The 21,029-nt window shown below is 49.7% G+C and overlaps 1 protein-coding gene across 1 annotated transcript; it reads left to right on the forward strand.

Moving 5' to 3' along the window:
* Positions 1–2,540: 2,540 nt before the first annotated feature.
* TLR3 (toll like receptor 3) lies at positions 2,541–19,033 on the forward strand. The gene is made up of 5 exons (XM_038755114.1): positions 2,541–2,661; positions 9,936–10,389; positions 13,328–13,519; positions 15,317–17,169; positions 17,949–19,033. The coding sequence occupies exons 2-5, from the start codon at positions 9,946–9,948 to the stop codon at positions 18,175–18,177; spliced, it is 2,718 nt and encodes a 905-aa protein (XP_038611042.1). The 5' UTR covers positions 2,541–2,661; positions 9,936–9,945; the 3' UTR covers positions 18,178–19,033.
* Positions 19,034–21,029: the final 1,996 nt, after the last annotated feature.

The raw sequence follows: 21,029 nt of genomic DNA on the forward strand, positions 1-21,029 counted from the left end.
CCCTGCCCGAACGAGCTCCTAATCTCAGTTTTCAGGGACGGTCCCCACCCGACAAAGGGCTCAAAGTCTAATTTAGTAATAATAATTATTACTGGTAGCTCGTTTGGGCAGGGAATGTGTCTGTTACTGTGAATAATCATTAATTAACAGTAATTGTTAATAATCATTAATAATAATAATAATTAATAGTAATAATAAATGATAAATTAACAGTAACAGACACATTCCCTGCCCAAACGAGCTCCCAATCTCAGTTTTCAGCGCAGGATTCTGCATAGAGCAGCAGCAGGGGCCACTGCAGAGTTCTGCCACCTTGAGGCATCCACTAAATAGTCAAAGTAGTCAAAGCCCCACTGAGAGCTCACCTCCTCCAGGAGGCCTTCCCAGACTGAGCCCCTTCCTTCCTCTCCCCCTCGTCCCCCTCTCCATCCCCCCGTCTTACCTCCTTCCCTTCCCCACAGCACCTGTATATATGTATATATGTTTGTACATATTTATTATTCTATTTATTTATTTATTTATTTATTTTACTTGTACAGATCTATTCTATTTATTTTATTTAGATTAATATGTCTGGTTTTGTTCTCTGTCTCCCCCTTCTAGACTGTGAGCCCACTGTTGGGCAGGGACTGTCTCTATATGTTGCCGACTTGTACTTCCCAAGCGCTTAGTCCATATTTATTACTCTATTTATTTATTTATTTATTTGACTTGTACAGATCTATTCTATTTATTTTATTTTGATAAATATGTTTGGTTTTGTTCTCTCTCTCCCCCTTCTAGACTGTGAGCCCGCTGTTGGGTAGGGACTGTCTCTAGATGTTGCCTTGTACTTCCCAGGCGCTTAGTCCAGTGCTCTGCACACAGTAAGCGCTCAATAAATACGATTGAATGAATATTTATTACTCTATTTATTTATTTATTTGACTTGTACAGATCTACTCTATTTATTTTATTTTGATTAATATGTCTGGTTTTGTTCTCTGTCTCCCCCTTCTAGACTGTGAGCCCACTGTTGGGTAGGGACCCTCTCTGTATGTTGCCAACTTGTACTTCCCAAGCGCTTAGTCCATATTTATTACTTTATTTATTTATTTATTTATTTATTCATTTATTTTACTTGTGCATATCTATTCTATTTATTTTATTTTGATTAATATGTCTGGTTTTGTTCTCTGTCTCCCCCTTCTAGACTGTTGGGTAGGGACTGTTTCTATATGTTGCCAACTTGTACTTCCCAAGCGCTTAGTCCATATTTATTACTCTATTTATTTGACTTGTACAGATCTATTCTATTTATTTTATTTTGCTTAATACGTTTGGTTTTGTTCTCTGTCTCCCCCTTCTAGACTGTGAGCCCGCTGTTGGGTAGGGACCGTCTCTATGTGTTGCCGACTTGGACTTCCCAAGAGCTTAGTCCAGTGCTCTGCACACAGTAAGCGCTCAATAAATACGATTGAATGAATATTTATTACTCTATTTATTTATTTATTTATTTGACTTGTACAGATCTACTCTATTTCATTTTTATTAATATGTCTGGTTTTGTTCTCTGTCTCCCCCTTCTAGACTGTGAGCCCGCTGTTGGGTAGGGGCTGTCTCTAGATGTTGCCGACTTGTACTTCCCAGGCGCTTAGTCCAGTGCTCTGCACACAGTAAGCGCTCAATAAATACGATTGAATGAATATTTATTACTCTATTTATTTATTTATTTATTTATTTGACTTGTACAGATCTACTCTATTGATCTTATTTTGATTAATATGTCTGGTTTTGTTCTCTGTCTCCCCCTTCTAGACTGTGAGCCCGCTGTTGGGTAGGGACCGTCTCTATATGTTGCCGACTTGGACTTCCAAAGCGCTTAGTCCAGTGCTCCGCACACAGTAAGCGCTCAATAAATACGATTGAATGAATATTCGTTACTCTATTTATTTATTTGACTTGTACAGATCTACTCTATTTATTTTATTTTGATTAATATGTCTGGTTTTGTTCTCTGTCTCCCCCTTCTAGACTGTGAGCCCACTGTTGGGTAGGTTGGACTTCCCAAGCGCTTAGTCCAGTGCTCTGCACACAGTAAGCGCTCAATCAATACGATTGATTGATTGGGTAGGGACTGTCTCTAGATGTTGCCAACTTGTACTTCCCAAGCGCTTAGTCCAGTGCTCCGCACACAGTAAGCGCTCAATCAATACGATTGATTGATTGATTGGGTAGGGACTGTCTCTATATGTTGCCAACTTGGACTTCCCAAGCGCACATCAATCAATACGATTGATTGATTGATTGATTGGGTAGGGACTGTCTCTCTATGTTGCCAACTTGTACTTCCCAAGCGCTTAGTCCAGTGCTCCGCACACAGTAGGCGCTCAATCAATACGATTGATTGATTGAGAAGGCTCGATGGGAGGCCTGTTTCCTGGTGCGGCTGGTGTCCCGGGTGGAGTCCGGGTGTCCCGGCCGGCGGGCGGTGACATTCCCGGAGCTTCGACGGGGAATGTGTTGGTTCCGGATTCGTTTTCAGGAGCCACTTGGAATGGCCTCCCCGCGTCCCGTGGCGGCGGGTGGCGAGCATCCTGGCCAGGGGGCATCCGCCCCGACAAGCCACTCGACCCCCGCAGCCCGGCCCCAGGACCAACGGTTGCGTGGACTCCCTTCGCGGTGAGTGAACGCACCGCACAGTGCAAGTGCGAACCCGGGGGCCGGACAGCCGGGCCTGCCAGCCTTCCCGCGGAAACTTTCGCTTTCGGGAGAAGGAGGATTTGGAGGAATAATAATGATGCTGTTTGTTAAGCGCTCACTACGGGCCAGGCACTGTTCTAAGCGCTGGGGTGGAGACAAGCACATAATAATAATGGCATTTATTAAGCGCTTACTATGTGCAAAGCACTGTTCTAATCAATCAGTCAATCAAGCAATCAAGACTGTGAGCCCACTGTTGGGTAGGGACTGTCTCTATATGTTGCCAATTTGTACTTCCCAAGCGCTTAGTACAGTGCTCTGCACATAGTAAGCGCTCAATAAATACGATTGATGATGATTGAGCCCCTACTGTGTGCAGAGCACTGTACTAAGCACTTGGGAAGTACAACTTGGCAACATATAGAGACAGTCCCTACCCAACAGTGGGCTCACAGCGCTGGGGAGGTGACGAGGTGATCGGGTTGTCCCTCGTGGGGCCCACAGTCTTCATCCCCATTTCTACAGATGAGGGAACTGTGGCCCAGAGAAGTGAAGTGACTTGCCCAAATAATAATAATAATAATAATAATGGCATTTGTTAAGCGCTTACTATGTGCAAAGCACTGTTCTAAGCACTGAGGGGGATACAAGGTGATCAGGCTATCCCACATGGGGCTCACAATCTTAATCCCCATTTTACAGATGTGGTAACTGAGGCCCAGAGAAGTTAAGTGACTTGCCCAAAGTCACACAGCTGACAAGTGGCAGAGCCAGGATTTGAACCTATGACCTCTGCCTCCAAAGTCCACGCTCTTTCCACTGAGCCGTGGTGCTTCTTTAATAATAATGATAATAATGGCATTTTTATTAAGCACTTACTACGTGCAAAGCACTGTTCTAAGCGCTGGGAAGGTTACAAGGTGATCAGGTTGTCCCTCATGGGGCTCACAGTCTTAATCCCCATTTTCCAGATGTGGTAACTGAGGCACAGAGAAGTTAAGTGACTTGCCCAAAGTCACACAGCTGACAATTGGCGGAGTCGGGATTTGAACCCATGACCTCTGACTCCAAAGCCCGGGCTCTTTCCTACTGAGCCACGATGGACACAGTTCCTGTCCTACGTGGGGCTCATTCATTCATTCATTCAATCGTATTTATTGAGCGCTTACTGTGTGCAGAGCACTATACTAAGAGCTGGGGAAGTACAAGTCAGCAATATATAGAGACTGTCCCCACCCAACAACGGGCTCACAGTCTAGAAGGGGATGACAGACAACAAAACAAAACATGTAGATAGGTGTCAAAATCATTAACAAAATAAATAGAATAGTAAATACTATTTACAATACAATATTTAAATATTTAATACAATATTTAAATATTTAAATACAAAGCCCCTTCCTTCCTCTCCCCCTCGTCCCCCTCTCCACCCCCCCATCTTACCTCCTTCCCTTCCCCACAGCACCTGTATATATGTATATATGTTTGTACATATTTATTACTCCATTTATTTATTTATTTTACTTGTACATATCTATTCTATTTATTTTATTTTGTTAGTATGTTTGGTTTTGTTCTCCGTCTCCCCCTCCTAGACTGTGAGCCCACTGTTGGGTAGGGACCGTCTCTATATGTTGCCAACTTGGACTTCCCAGGCGCTTAGTACAGTGCTCTGCACACAGTAAGCGCTCAATAAATACAATTGATTGATTGATAAATACGTACAAGTAAAATAAATAAGTAATAAATCTGTACAAATATATACAAGTGCGGTGGGGCGGGGATGGGGAGGAGGAGAGGAAAAAGGGAGCTCAGTCTGGGAGGGCTCTTGCCACTAAACCACAATGTGTGGGTACCCACCAGCCCGGCCCTGGCAGCCCAGGGGTACGGCTTGGGTCTCAATCAATTAATTGTATTTATTGAGCGCTTACTGTGTGCACAGCACTGTGCTAAACTCTTGGGAGAGTACAACGTAACAGAGTTGGTAGACACGTTCCCCGCCCACAGCCAGTTTACGGTCCAGAGGGGAAGACAAAACATGAATAGAAATAAATAAATTGCTGATACGGAGATAAAGGCGGTGGGGCTGAGGGAAGGAGTGAATAAAGGCCGCAAATCCAAGGGCTGGGGAAACGTAGAAGGAAGTGCGCCGAGAGGAAATAATAATAATAATAATGGCATTTATTAAGCGCTTACTATGTGCAAAGCACTGTTCTAAGCGCTGGGGGGATACAAGGTGATCGAGTTGTCAGCGCTTAGAAATAGCGCTTAGAACAGTGCTTTGCACATAGTAAGCGCTTAATAAATGCCATTAAAAAAAAAGTTGGCCCACAGAGGTCTCACAGTCTTCATCCCCATTTTACAGGTGAGGTAACTGAGACACAGAGAAGTTAAATGACTTGCCCAAAGTCACACAGCTGACAACTGGCAGAGCTGGGATTTGAACCCATGACCTCTGACTCCAAAGCCCGGGCTCTTTCCACTGAGCCACTCTGCTTCTCTAAATGAGGAAATGAGGGCCTGGGTCAGCCAAAGCGGCTTGGAAATGCGTCTTCCTCCTGAGAAAAAAGGGACAGCGCCCAAAGGGCCAGGAGGCCTGACAGTGCAAGAGCCCGGGTTTGGGAGTAAGAGGATGTGGATTCTAATCCCGCCTCCTTCACTTGTCAGCTGTGTGACCTTGGGCAAGTCGCTTCATTTCTCTGAGCCTCGTCTGTCAAATGGGGATTAAAACTGTGAGCCCCAGGTGGGACAACCTGATTACCTTGTATCTATCTCTGTGCTTAGAACAGTGCTTGGCACATAGCAAGCCCCTTCCTTCCTCCCCCCCTTGTCCCCCTCTCCATCCCCCACATCTTACCTCCTTTCCTTCCCCACAGCACCTGTATGTATGTATATATGTTTGTATATATTTATTACTCTATTTATTTTACTTGTACATATCTATTTATTTTATTTTATTAGTATGTTTGGTTTTATTCTCTGTCTCCCCCTTTTAGACTGTGAGCCCACTGTTGGGTAGGGACTGTCTCTAGATGTTGCCAACTTGTACTTCCCAAGCGCTTAGTACAGTGCTCTGCACACAGTAAGCGCTCAATAAATACAATTGATTGATTGATAGCAAAGAAGCAGCGTGGCTCAATGGAAAGAGCACGGGCTTGGGAGTCAGAGGTCATGGGTTCAAATCTCGGCTTCACCAACTGTCAGCTGTGTGACTTTGGGCAAATCACTTCACTTCTCTGTGCCTGATACCTCATCTGTAAAATGGGGATTAAGACTGTGAGCCCCCATTGGACAACCTGATCACCTTGTGATTGTTTGATTGATAGCAGAGAAGCAGCGTGGCTCAATGGAAAGAGCACGGGCTTGGGAGTCAGAGGTCATGGGTTCAAATCCCGGCTTCACCAACTGTCAGCTGTGTGACTTTGGGCAAATCACTTCACTTCTCTGTGCCTGTTACCTCATCTGTCAAATGGGGATTAAGACTGTGAGCCCCCATTGGACAACCTGATCACCTTGTAACCTCCCCAGCGCTTAGAACAGTGCTTTGCACATCATAAGCGCTTAATAAATGCCACAATTATTATTATTATTATTATAGCGATTAACAAATACAATTATTACAATTATTAGCGGACTCGAGGGGGCAGGGGCGCCCAATAGTGAGGTCTGGTGGATGGACTGACCGGGCTTCCCTCCCTCCCCACTGGGCCGGGCCCTCTTGGTTGGGAAGACTTGGGAAAGGCCAGAGGAGGGGTTGGGAAGGGGAGAAGGAAAGGGTTGGGCACCGAGAGGGAGAGAGAGGGCAGGGGCTAAAAGTCCCAATGGGTATTTCTCTGGCCTCTCATGGCTCCATGCGCCCAGGACCGGGCAAGGACACCGAGGCCTCAGTCGCCCGCTCCTCCCTGCAACGCCCTTCCACGCTTCTCCCCGCCCCAACCCTGGGGCAGCTATTGTGGCGGGCAGAGTCACAGGCAGCGGGTAATACTACTACTACTACTACTAATAATAATAATGGTATTTGTTAAGCACTTACTATGTGCTAAGCACTGTTCTAAGCACTGGGGGGGACAAGGTAATCAGGTTGTCCCACATGGGACTCACAGTCTTAATCCCCATTTTACAGATGAGGAATTGAGGCACAGAGAAGTTAAGTGACTTGCCCGACGTCACACAGCTAAGTGGCAGAGGCAGGATTAGAACCCATGACCTCTGACTTCCAAGCCCATCGTCTTTCCACTGAGTCACGCTGCTTCTCAAGACCTGCCCTGGCAGACACCCCTCGGGCAGGCAAGGCGGGGGGAACGTCTCATTGTGAGCCTAGGGGGTCCCAGGAGGGCTGGACAGACATGGCAGCTTGGCCAGTGAGGGCCAGGGGTTCAAGGGGCGGAAGCCCCTGTCTCTCCTGGCTTCTGGTGGGGGGCACGAAGAGATTCGCGAACCTACTTAGTGACTGGGATGGAAAAAGTCCACTGTGTCACTGTGGGCGGAGTGCTGTGGCGGGCTTCCCCTCTGTGCAGAACGCTGTGCTGGGCACCTACCGTATGCAGAACGCTGAACCGGACACGCGCTGTATGCGGGACACTGTTTTGGACGTGACATTATGTGCAGAGGGCCGATTGATCACACTGGCAGCTTACTCATACAGCGCTTAGTATCAGTGGTATTTATTGAAGCAACATGGTGTAGCGGATAGAGCACGGGCCTGGGAATCAGAAGATCAATCAATCAATCACTCGTATTTATTGAGCGCTTACTGTGTGCAGAGCACTGAACTAAGCGCTTGGGAAGTACATGTCGGCAACATATAGAGACAGTCCCTACCCAACAGTGGGCTCACAGTCTAAAAGGGGGAGACAGAGAACAAAACCAAACATACTAACAAAATAAAATAGATAGAATAGATATGTACAAGTAAAATAGAGTAATAAATATGTACAAACATATATACATCTATACAGGTGCTGTGGGGAAGGGAAGGAGGTAAGATTGGGGGGATGGAGAGGGGGACGAGGAGGAGAGGAAGGAAGGGGCTCAGTCTGGGAAGGCCTCCTGGAGGAGGTGAGCTCTCAGTAGGGCCTTGAAGATCATGGGATCTAATCCCTGCCCTGCCACTTGTCTGCTGTGTGACCTTGGGCAAGCCATTTAAGGTCTCTGTGCCTCAGTTCCCTCATCTGTAAAATGGGGAATAAGACCGTGAGCCCCACGTGGGACACCCTGATTACCTTGTATCTTTCCGAGTGCTTAGAACCAGCAGCAGTGTGGCTCAGTGGAAAGAGCACAGGCTTTGGAGTCAGAGGTCAAGGGTTCAAATCTCAGCTCCACCACTTGTCAGCTGTGTGACTTTGGGCAAGTCACTTCACTTCTGAAGACTGTGAGCCCTATGTGGGACAACCTGATTACCTTGTAACCTCCCCAGCACATAGAACAGTGCTATGCACATAGTAAGCACTTAATAAATGTCATTATTATTATTATTAGAACAGTGCTTGGCACATAGTAAGCGCTTAACAAAGTAAGTGCTTTTTCCTTTCCTCCTCCCCATCCCCCCAGTCCTACCTCCTTCCCCTCCCCACAGCACCTGTATATATGTTTGTAAAGATTTTTTACTCTATTTACTCTACTTGTACATATTTACTATTCTATTTATTTTGTCAATGATGTGCATCTAGCTTTACTTCCATTTATTCTGATGACTTGACACCTGACCACGTTTTGTTTTGTTGTCTCTCTCCCCCTTCTAGACTGTGAGCCCGTTGTTGGGCAGGGACCATCTCTATATATTGCCAGCTTGTACTTCCCAAGTGCTTAGTACAGTGCTCTGCACACAGTAAGCGCTCAATAAATACGATTGAATGAATGAATGAAATCTATTTGTTCCGACGATTTTGACACCTGTCTATATGTTTTGTTTTGTTGTCTGTCTCCCCCTTCTAGACTTGTGAGCCCATTGTTGGGTAGGGACCGTCTCTAGATGTTGCCGACTTGTACTTCCCAAGCACTTAGTACAGTGCTTTGCACACAATCAATCAATCAATCGTATTTATTGAGCGCTTACTGTGTGCACACAGTAAGCGCTCAATAAATACGATTGAATGAATGAATGAACAAATACTATAATTATTAATTATTATTATTATTGAGTGTCTTATGCATGCAGAGCACTGTTCCTAAGTGCCTAGTACAATGCTTTGCACACAGTAGGTGTTAAATAAATGCTATTGCTGTTGCTACTGCAGAAGAAGACAGGATACCTGTCCTCAAGGAGCCTGCCGTCTAATGGGTGTGACAGGAGACAGGAGCTCAGGAATATGCACCAGAAGCCACAGCGAAACAACAGTCTCCCAGCTCTGAACCCCGAAGCCTCCCATCTTCAGCCTTTCTTTGTCTCCTGTGTGGCCTTGGGCAAGTCACTTCACTTCTCTCTGCCTCAGTTACCTCATCTGTAAAATGGAGATTAAAACCCTGAGCCCCATGTGGGACTTGGACTGTGTCCAAACTGTCTAGCTTTTATCTACCCCAGCACTTAGTACAGTGCCCTGCGCATAGTAAGTACTTAACAAACGCCATTTATTTATTTTTTTTCTGGGTAACTGTAGCATTTGTTAAGCGCTTACTATGTGCCAGGCTCTGTACTGGGCGCTTGGGTGGATAGGAGGCCTTCTCAGACTGAGCCCCCTTATTCCTCTCCTCCTCCCTATCCCCCCTGCCTTACCTCCTTCCCCTCCCCACAGCACCTGTATATATGTTTGCACAGATTTATTACTCTATTTTACTTGCACGTTTACTATTCTATTTCTTTTGTTAATGATGTGTATCTAGCTTAATTTTTATTTATTCTGGTGACTTGACACCTGTCCACATGTTTAGTTTTGTTGCCTGTCTCCCCCTTCTAGACTGTGAGCCCGTTGTTGGGTAGGGACCGTCTCTATATGTTGCCGACTTGTACTTCCCAAGCGCTTAGTACAATGCTCTGCACACAGTAAGTGCTCAATAAATACGATTGAATGAATGAATGAATGAATACAAGCAAATCGGGTTGGATGCAGTCCCTGTCCCACGTGGAGCTCCCAGTCTCAGTCCCTGTTTTACAGATGAGGTAACTGAGGCCTGGAGAAGTGAAGTAACTTGCTCAAGGTCAAGCCACAGACAGGTGGTGGAATTGGGATTTGAACCCATGACCCTCTGACTCCCAGGAACCTGCTCTGTCCACTCAGTTGAAGGTTGTACCTGTGCGGTCTTCCTTTCCTTTTCAGGCCAGTGACCATGGCAGGACCGTCGCCCTGCCAGCTCCTCCCCTCTGTCCTACTGATCCCCCTTTGGACGGCAGGGGTGTTCCCCGCAAGCCCGTGCAGGATTGCGGGGGACGTGGCGGACTGCAGTCACCTCAAGCTGACCCAGATCCCCCCGGACCTGCCACCGGACATCCGCGTCCTGAATCTGACCCACAACCAGCTCAAGAGACTGCCAGCCGCCAACTTCAGCCGCTACGCCCGGCTCGGCGTCCTGGACGGGGGCTTCAACGACATCTCCAAGGTGGATCCGGAACTGTGCGCCTCCCTGTCACTGCTTCGCACCCTGAACCTGCAGCACAACGAGCTGACGCAGCTCTCGGCCCTCTGGTTCGCACGCTGCGCTGGGCTGGCCCACCTCTACCTCATGGCCAATTCCATCCAGGAAGTCAAGGGCGACCCGTTCCTGGCGCTCACGGTGAGTCTGCCTCCTGCCCGGGGACAGAGAGCGAAGGGCCCCCAGCTAATAGGATTCAATCCCATCATAGTACTCATTGAGCTCCTGCCGGATGCAGAGAGCTGTTCTGGCTACCTTCTGTGTGCGGTGCCTGTGTTGGTCACTTCATCATCATCATCATCATCAATCGTATTTATTGAGCGCTTACTGTGTGCAGAGCACTGTACTAAGCGCTTGGGAAGTCCAAGTTGGCAACATATAGAGACGGTCCCTACCCAACAGTGGGCTCACAGTCTAAAAGGGGGAGACAGAGAACAAAACCAAACATACTAACAAAATAAAATAAATAGAATAGATATGTACAAGTCATTATCATCATCATCATCATCAATCGTATTTATTGAGCGCTTACTATGTGCAGAGCACTGTACTAAGCGCTTGGGAAGTACAAATTGGCAACATATAGAGACAGTCCCTACCCAACAGTGGGCTCACAGTCTAAAAGGGGACTGTTTACTTGTCCTTTTACAAGTAAAATAAATAAATGAATAGAGTAACAAATATGGACAAACATATATATATATATATATGTAGGTGCTGTGGGGAAGGGAAGGAGGTAAGATGGGGGGTGGAGAGGGGGACGAGGGGGAGAGGAAGGAAGGGGCTCAGTCTGGGAAGGCCTCCTGGAGGAGGTGAGCTCTCAGTAGGGCCTTGAAGGGAGGAAGAGAGCGAGCTTGGCGGATGGCATTCCAGGCCCGGGGGATGACGTGGGCCGGGGGTCGATGGCGGGACAGGTGAGAACGAGGTACTATGTGCGGAGCACTGTGCTGGTCACTTGTGTACAAAATACTGTGCTGGGTACTTGCTGTGTGCAGAGCACTATACTGAGAGCCTGCTGTGTGCAGAGGGCTGTACTGAATGCTGGCTGAGTGTAGAGAGCTGCACAGAGTGCTGGCTGAGGGCAGAGTACTAATAACAATAATGATGGTATTTGTTAAGCGCTCACTATGTGCCAAGCACTGTTCTAAGCACTGGGGTAGATACAAGGTTATCGGGTTGTCCCATGAGGGGCTCCCAGGCTTAATCTCCATTTTACAGATGAGGTAACTGAGGCACAGAGAAATTAAGTGACTTGCCCGAAGTCACACAGCTGATAAATGGCGGAGCTGGGATTAGAGCTCACGATCTCTGCCTCCCAAACCCGTGCTCTTTCCACTAAGCCACGCTATTCTCTGTAATAATGATGGTATTTGCTAAGGGCTTACTATGTGCTAAGCACTGTTCTAAGCACTGGGGTACATACAAGGTCATCAGGGTGTCCCACATGGGCCTTTCAGTCTTTAATCCCCATTTTACAGATGAGGGAACTGATTCACAAGGAAGTTAAATGACTTGCCCAAGGTCACACAGCAGACAAGTGGGGGAGACAATAATAATAATAATAATAATGGCATTTATTAAGCGCTTACTATGTGCAAAGCACTGTTCTAAGCACTGAGGAGGTTACAAGGTGATCAGGTTGTCCCACGGGGGGCTCACAGTCTTCATCCCCATTTTACAGATGAGGTAACTGAGGCCCAGAGAAGTGAAGTGACTTGCCCAAAGTCACCCAGCTGACAATTGGCAGAGCCGGATTTGAACCCATGACCTCTGACTCCCAAGCCTATGCTCTTTTCCACTGAGCCATGCTGCTTCTTTAATGGAGATGGGATTAGAACTGTTGTGTGCAGAAGTCTGAACTGAGTGCTTGCAAATATAACATATTTTATGGTACTTGCTAGGTACTTACTATATGTCAGGCACTATACTAAGCGCTGGGGCAGATACAAGCTAATCAGGCTGGATACAATCCTTATTCCATATGGGGCTCACATTAATTCCCACTTTACAGATGAGATAACTGAGGCACAGAGAAGTGAAATTACTTGTCCAAGGTCACAGAGTTCTCAAGTTATGGAGCTGGGACTGGAACGTAGGTCCTTCTAACTTCCAGTCCTGTGCTCTATTCAATCGTATTTATTTCATTCAGTCGTGTTTATTGAGTGCTTACTGTGTGCAGAGCACTGTGTTGACTCAGCCAGACCCAGGTGGGAAGCTGCCAGTGGTTGGGGCTGGGTTGCTTCACCCCTCATCCGGACCACTGCCCCTGCTTTCCCCTCCCAAACGAAGGGGAAATACAAGGGACGGAGGGAGTCTGAAAAAAACAATCGTTCAGACGTTCTCTTGCTGCCAAAGTTTGCCATTCTAGACTGTAGGATCATTGTGGACAGGGAAAGTGTCTGCCGACTCCTTGGGGGTCTTTATATTGTATTTGTGTTGCACTTACTATGTGTCAAATACTGTTCGAAGCCCTGGGGTAGATACAAGCTAATTAGGTTGGACACAAATCCTGTCCTGCATGGGGCTCACAGTCTAGGAGGGAGAACAGGAGAATAATAATAATAATGATGGTATTTGTTAAGCGCTTACTATATGCAAAGCACTGTTCTAAGCACTGGGGAGGTTACAAGGTGATCAGCTTGTCCCATGGGGGGCTCACAGTTTTAATCCCCATTTTACAGATGAGGTAACTGAGGCCCAGAGAAGTTAAGTGACTTGCCCAAAATCACACAGCAAGCAATTGGCAGAGCTGAGATTAGAACTCAGGTCCTCTGACTCCCAAACCCGTGTTCTTTCCATTAGGCCATGCTGTCTCTCTAACCTTGGTTTTCTACAGTGATTTTTTTTTTTTGCCCAAGTGCTCTCACAATAATTTGTTCATTTCAGCCCTTACAACAACAACTGTGTGAAGTAGGGAGAGAAGGCAGGTGTTATATTGTTGTATTGTACTCTCCCACAGTAAGCCCTCAATAAATACCATTGATGATTGGTGATTCCCATGAGTCTGAAACCTCTAGGGGGTCAACGAAGTGGCTAGACTATTCATGGAATAACTCCTCCTTTACTCAACCCCCACCAGAACCTGAGTATACTAGACCTCTCCCACAACCACCTGTCATCTGCGAAATTAGGAACACGTCCCCAGCTGGGAAACCTCCAACAACTTCTGCTGTCCAACAACAAAATCAACATTCTGAAGGAGGACGACCTGGAGTTCCTTGCCAATTCTTCCTTAAGGAAGCTGGAGCTTTCCTCGAATCAGCTGCAAGTGGTGAGTGGCCAGAATATCCTCAGGGAAGGTCATCCTCCTGTCTTTGTGTGGGTCCCCCCCCCGCCCCAGCTGATCCTCCAGTCCCCCCAGAAAGAGAACAGCACTTTTGTCAGGCCATGGGGACGGCATAGGGAGCCCTTCCATTTCCTTCATCAGCCAGCCCTCCCCACCGTCCATCTGCAAATTGGTTGCTCCCCCTGACCTACATCCCCTGTATTTCACCCGAAAGCCATTGTGTCTTGGCCTTTTCTCCATGGTGATGGAGCAAATTACTGCTTCTGGGAACAACCTCGTCCCCACTTGCAACCTCTGCTCAGCTCTGCTCAACAACAGTGCTCCAACCTTCCCTCTCAGGTCCTATTTTCTGACCCTGTGCTGGATGTGGTGGCTCTGTCTTAAGAATGCAAGTCCCTGAGCCATGGCCAGCTCAGATCAGTCCCAGAGTCCATCCTGATCAGAATTCTGTCTGAGTGGGACACCAGCGTACTTGAGAACCCATGTCCCAGTCGCTAGTCGGGACACTCACCATCATGGCTAGGGATGGACCATCCAACACCCCTGACTCTCTCCCCTCCATTGCTGGCTCCCCGACAGTGACCCAACAGAGACCCTCCAACAGCCCTAGATCTCCCCTCACCAACGCTGATTTTCATTCATTCAGTCATATTTATTGAGGGCTTACTGTGTGCAGAACACTGTACTAAGCACTTGGAAAAGTACAATACAGTAATAGAGAGACAATTCCTGTCCACAATGAGCTCACAGTCTAGAGGAGGAGAGACAGACATCAATACAAGTAAACAGACATCGACATAAATAAAACTACAGATATATACGTAAGTGCTGTGGGGCGGGGAGAAGGGGGTAGAACAATGGGAGTGAGTCAAGGTGACGCGGAAGGGAGTAGGAGATGAGGAAAAGTGGGAGTTAGTCTGGAAAGACCTCTTGGTGGAGATATGCCCTCAGTAAGGCTTTGAAGCGGGGGAGAGCAATTATCTGACAGATTTGAGGAGGGAGGGTGTTCCAGGCCAGAGGTAGAACCTGGGCCATGGGTCGGTGGTGAGACAGGCGAGATGGAGGCACAGTGAGAAGGTTTGCACCAGAGGAGCAAAGTGTATCGGCTGGGTTGTAGAAGGAGAGAAGGGAGGTGAGGTAGGAGGGGGCAGTGACCCAGAACAGCCCATCAAAAAACCCCCTGATTCTCACCTCTCCATCCCTGACTCTCCCTCCAGTGACCTAGCATGGACCATCCAACACCCCTTACCCTCCATTTTCCATCCCTGACTCTCCATCCAGAGACACAGCACAGACCGTCCAAACCCCTCTGACTCTCTCCTCTCCACCCCTGACTCTCCTCACAGTGTCTCAGCACAGACCACCCAAAAAACCCCTGACTCTCTCCTTTCCATCTGTGACTCTCCCACGAGAGACCCAGCATGGACCATCCAACACCCCTGACCCTCCCCTCTTATTCCCTGACTCTCCTACCTCCGCTGCTGACTCTCCTCCAGTGACCCAGCCCAGATCCTCCAACAGCCCTGACTCTCCCAAGATGCATGGTCCCTTGCGGGAACAGACTCCCTGTGCCCATGCCGCAGGAAGGGCAGGAGAGTTTATTAAAACCTACCTATTGGAAGTGTTGGATACAGCGCCCAGCTTAGCGTCCTACCCACCATCAGCTCTGAGCAACACCACTGACCCGGTCACCTGTCCTTCTCCTCTTCCTCCTCGTCTTCTTTCTCTTCCTCCTTCTTTCCCCTCCTCCTCACTTTCTCCTCCTCCTCCTCCCCACCCCAGTTCTCTCGTGGCTGCCTCCGAGCCATAGGGCAACTGACCGGCCTGTGGCTGAACAACATGCCGCTGGGGCCCAAACTCACGGAGCTACTGTGCGCCGAGCTGTCTGGGACACACCTCCAAAGCCTTGCCCTAAGCAACACAGAACTCAGGCACACCACCAACACCACCTTCCAGGGCCTGGGTGCCACCAACCTCACCACCCTCGACCTGTCCCTCAACAGCCTGACTCTCATCGCTCCCAACTCCTTCATCTGGCTCCCGCACCTGGAGACCCTCACGCTGGCGAGCAACAGCCTGGTCCGCCTTCAGGCGCTTTCTTTCTCCGGCTTGTCTGGCCTCCGGCGCCTGAGCCTCAGAGCCGCTTTTGGGCGGTCTGACTGGCAGGGGACGCCTGGCCCGGTGGTCGAGGATGGTGCCTTCGCAGAGCTGCGACGCCTGGAGGTCCTGTCGCTGGAGCAGAACAACCTGGGCGAGGTGACGTCCGGCACCTTCTTGGGTTTGGTCAGCCTGAAGCATCTCAGCCTATCCGGCTGCCACCAGGGCCTGCAGACATTGACCAACCGGACCTTCGCCTCTCTGGCTGCCTCGCCCCTGCTCCTGCTGAACCTCTCGCGGGCCAAAGTCGAGGCCGTGGAGGCCGGTGCCTTCTCCCAGCTGGGGCAGCTGCGGGTGCTGGACCTGGGTGTGAACGAGATCCGACAACGGCTCTCAGGCTACGAGTGGGTCGGCCTGGCCCAGCTGGAGGAGCTCTACCTGTCCTACAACCCACAGGTGGGGCTGAACAGCAAGAGCTTCGCCTTTGTGCCCAGCCTGCGGCGGCTCCTATTACGCCGGGTGGGCTGCGGCAGCCTGACGCTGGCCCCCTCACCCTTCCGCCCACTGCGGAACCTGATGGTGCTGGATCTGAGCAACAACAACATCCCCGGTGCCAGCGCCGAACTGCTGGAAGGGCTGGACCGCCTGGAGGTCCTGGATCTGCAGCATAACAATCTGGCTCGCTTGTGGAAGGCAGCCAATCCTGGCGGGCCCGTTCTCTTCCTGCGGGGCCTGTCCAGCCTGCGCACCCTTCAGCTGGAGTCCAACGGGCTGGATGAAGTGCCTGTCGAGGCCTTCCGCGGCCTGGTGGCCCTCCGGACCCTGGACCTGGGCCTCAACAACCTGAACCTGCTGCCGGCCGGGCTGTTCGCTGACCTGGCCGGCTTGCACTATCTCAACTTGCAGAAGAACCTACTCACGACAGTGCCCAGCGAGGTGTTCGGGCCAGTCTTCCGCAACCTGAGCACTCTGGATCTGAGTTTCAACCCATTCGACTGCACGTGCGCCAGCATCGCCTGGTTCGTGGCCTGGTTGAACAGCACGAGAGCCACCATCCCCGAGCTGCACACCCAATACCGCTGCAACACGCCGCCGCAGGCCCACGGCTCACTCGTGGTACACTTCGACGACGCGCCCTGCAAGGACAGTGCCCCTTTTGAGATGTTCTTCGTGGTTAGCGCCAGCGCTCTGTTCCTCTTCACCTCCGGCGTCCTGCTCGCCCACTTCCAGGGCTGGCGGCTCAAGTTCTATTGTCACGTGGTTGGGGAGCGGGTCCTGGGCAGGTGGGGGGCCGGCTGCCCGCCTGGCCAACCTGACTTTGCCGCCTACGTGATCCACGCCCAGCAGGACTCCCACTGGGTCTGGGAGAATTTTGCTTCTCTGGAGGAGCAGGATCCAGCCCTGCGCTTCTGCCTGGAGGAGCGGGACTTGGAGGCCGGCCGGCCCGAACTTGAGGCCATCGTCAGCGGCATGAGGCGGAGCCGGAAGATCATCTTCTTGGTGACGCATCACCTGCTGGAGGATCCCCTGTGCCGACGGTGAGCATTGCCTGGGTGGTATGAGGGCATGGAGGTTGGTGCTACCTAGGGGATGGGGCCATGTGTCATGAGTTGTACAGAGGGGCATACTTAGGCAATGGGACGTGTAGGGGGACATGTCCCAGGCTAAACAATGTGTAGGGGGGCATACCCAGACCATGGGACACGGTCAGACCATGGGATGTCCAGGAGAATGTGCCCAGGACCAAGGAATATGAGGGGGACCTATCCAGACTATGGGCTGTGTAGGGGGCCATACCCAGGCCATGGGACATGCAGGGGGACATACCCATGGTCAAGGAATGTGCAAGGGGACATAGACCACGGGATGTGCAGGGGGACATACTCGGGACCAAGGAATTTGCAAGGGGTTATAACCAGACCATGGGACTTGCAGGGCAATATACTCAGAGACCGTGGGACGTTCAAGGGGATATACCCAAGGTCAAGGAATGTCCAGGGCGTCCTGCTGACATACCCAGGGCCAGGGAATATGCCGGGGGATATACCCAAAACATGGGACATGTGGGAGAACATATTCGGGCCATGAGATGAGACGTGTACTCAGGCCATGAGACATGCATGGGGACACCCCAGACCATGGGACATGCAGGAGGACTACCCAGGCCACGGAACCTGCTGTGTAATATGCCCAGAGGCTTTGGAACATGTAGGGGGATGTACCCACGTCCATAGTGCTGAGGCCAGTTACATATACCTAAGGGCTGCGGGTGGTTGTTGGGGGGACGAGAGATTCCAGTGAGCCTGTCTCACGGCAGCTTCAAGGTGCACCATGCAGTCCATCAAGCCATCGAGCAGAACCTGGACTCCATCGTCCTGGTCTTCCTGCAGGACATCCCAGACTACCGGCTGAACCACGCCCTGGGCCTGCGCAGAGGCATGTTCCGCTCCCACTGTGTCCTGCGCTGGCCACCGCACCAGGAACGCCTCTGTGCCTTCCATCAGAAGCTTAGGGCTGCGCTCGGGGCCCCCAACACGACACCCTGACCGGCCCCCGGCGAGGGGCGGCTCTCCGACCGGGCTGGGGCCGGACGAGGAGGTTCCTGGCCCCAGCCGCCCAGCGGAGGTTGGAGCCTGCCAGACCCGAGCAGCCGGGCTGCGGCCGTGTGCCAGGAACAGGGGTGTTGGGTAACATCTCACACCTGCTGCAAGGCTGCTGATGGACACACAATAGGGAGGAAGACCGAGCTTCTTGTCAACAAGAGGTAGTGTGTAAGTAATTAGAGGACATGGCCGTGGCTCTTTCCCTGAACCCCGCTGCCCCGGTGGCTGGAGCAGATGGCATCTGTTAAGTATTACTTCCCGGCAGGCAGCGATAGACAGAGTTGAAGGGTTAACCCTACCTCTCAGGTATGCCCCCACAAAAACCTCTCACACTCGGGGCATCCAGGGCTCCCGCAGTGGAACTAAGTCTTGGCCCCTTGTACCTGTTTCCTCCCCAACAACTCTCCAGATCCCTCAGTGCCTTCCCCCAGCTCCCTGTGCCCCTCCACATCAAGCCAAGGCATCTTACAGACTGCTTCAGGCTCTCAACCAACATAGCCCATCTCACCAATGCCCCTCTTCACCTGCTGCTCCTCAGTTTACGCTCTTCACCCCCGCTAAGCCCACCTTCTAGCGGTACCCCCCTGCTGTCTAGTCTCCCACCCCCATCCCTTTGCTCACACCTGTTCCCCCTCTCCTGGCTTGGAACTCCTCTCCTCCCCAACTTCGCCAGACTCCAGTCCTCTCCAAAGCCCTCTGGTAAAAGACTACTTCTTACATTAATTCTTTCCTTATTAATTCCCCTGCATCCCAGGTCACATAAACCCATCAGCCAATTCTAGCACTTATAAATTTATCTCTTCTGATCCTCAGCACTTATGTGTATTTGTTTATTCAATTATGCATTCACTTATTTATTCTGATTACTTTGTTCATGAATACAAATTAGTCGATGTATTTATTGAGTGCTTACTGTGAGCTGAGCACTATACTAAGCACTTGGGAGACAACAATAAAACAGAGGTGGTAAACACATTACTTTCCCACAAGGAGTTTACAGTCAGTCTATAAAGGGATACAGGCATTGAAATACTTTTCTGATATGTAATCTTCAGAGCCTTATTGAGGTCACATCTCCTCCAAGAGGCCTTCCCGGATTAAGCCCTCTTTTCCCCGACTCCCTCTCCTTCGGTGTCATCTATGCACTTGGATCAGGACCCTTTGGGCACTTCGTATTCATCCCACCCTAATCCCCACGGCACTTATGTACATTTCCATAATTTATTTCTATTAATGTCCATCTCCATCTTTAGACTGCAAATTCATTATGGACAGAGAATGAGTCTACGAACTCTGTTGTACTCTCCCTAGTGCTTAGTACAGTGCTCTGCACACAATAAGCACTCAATAAATACCCCTGATTGATTGATATGTACACAAGTGCTGTGGACTGAGGGTGGGTTCATTCGTTCAATTGTATTTATTGAGCATTTACTGTGTGCAGAGCACTGTATTAAGCACTTGGGAAGTACAAGTTGGCAACATATATACTTGAATATCAAGTGCTTAAGCTTGTTATGGGCAGGGAACATGCCTGCTAGTTCTGTTGTATTTGTACTCTCCCAAGTGCTTAGTACAGTGCTCTGCACATAGTAAGCACTCAATAAATGTGATTGATTGATTGATTAAAGGGTACAGATCCAAGTACATAGGCAGCCCAGAAGGGAGAGGGAGTAGGGGATATGAGGGCTTAGTTGGGGAAGGACTCTAAGAGGAGAAGATGTGATTTTTAACAAGGCTTTGAAGGTGGGAAGTTTTGTGGTCTGTCAGAGATGAAAGGGGAAGGGAGATCCAGGCCAGAGGAAGGACATGGTCAAGGGGTTGGCGGCAAGATAGACAAAATTGAGGTACAGTGAGTAGGTTGGCATTAGAAGAGGGAAGTGAGTGTAATGGGTTGTAGTACCTCCCTGTAAATCAGCAAGGTAAGTTAGGAGGGGGCGAGCTGATTGAGTACTTTAAAACTGATAATCAGGAGTTTGAAGTGGAGATGGATGGGCAACCATCACCTTGAGGTTCTTGAGGAGTGGGGAGATGTGAATTGAAAGTTTTTTAAAAAAACGATTCAGGCAGCAGAGTGAAGCATGGACAACAGTGGAGAGAGACGTGAGGCAGGGAGGTCAGCAAGGAGGCTGATGTAGTAGATAAGTGGGCCAATTAATCGGTCATTTTTACTGAGCACTTACTCTGTGCAGAGCAGTGTACTAAGCGCTAGAGTACAATATAATGAGTTGGTAGACATCTTTTCTGCCCACAACAAGTTTAAGGACTAGAGGGGGAGACAGATATTAAATCAATTACAAGATATATCATTGCTTTGGGGCTGAGTGTAGGGTGAATTAAGGGTGCAAATCCGAATGCAAGGGTTAAGCAGAAGGGGGAGTGGGAGAAAAAGAAATGAGGGTCTAGTTGGGAGAAAAAGAAATGAGGTCTAGTTGGGGGAAGGCCTCTTGCAGGAGATATACCTTCATTAAGGCCTTGAAGGTGGGGAGAGAAATTGTCTGTTGGTTATGAAGAGAGAGGGTGTTCCAGGCCAGAGGCAGGATTTGGGCAAGGGCTAGGCTCTTGCTCCTGAGGGCTGAAAATTGCTTTCTTTTCCTCACCCCTTTAGCTTGGGTGGGCTCCTTCCTTCTTCCCTTTACCCCCAGCTCCAGCTCTGGTCCCATCCCTGGCCCCAGCCCCCTTCTCAGAGACTTGTTCATGGCCTGCCTAGGTCATAGTCTTTGTCCAGACCACCTGTCCAGCCCAGAACTCCTCTCTCCAGGTGCCTTGGAGCTCCTGCAGGGGTTGGACCTCAG

Source organism: Tachyglossus aculeatus, chromosome 12 (assembly GCF_015852505.1).
Source record: "Tachyglossus aculeatus isolate mTacAcu1 chromosome 12, mTacAcu1.pri, whole genome shotgun sequence".
Classification (NCBI taxonomy): Eukaryota; Metazoa; Chordata; class Mammalia; order Monotremata; family Tachyglossidae; genus Tachyglossus; species Tachyglossus aculeatus.

Bases quoted from the DNA above. Each gene is read 5' to 3' on its own strand.
- TLR3 (XM_038755114.1), top strand. From the start codon at position 9,946: ATGGCAGGACCGTCGCCCTGCCAGCTCCTCCCCTCTGTCCTACTGATC. The intron at 10,390-13,327 runs GTGAGTCTGCCT...AACCCCCACCAG, and splicing joins ACCCGTTCCTGGCGCTCACG to AACCTGAGTATACTAGACCT. The intron at 17,170-17,948 runs GTGAGCATTGCC...GTCTCACGGCAG, and splicing joins GAGGATCCCCTGTGCCGACG to CTTCAAGGTGCACCATGCAG.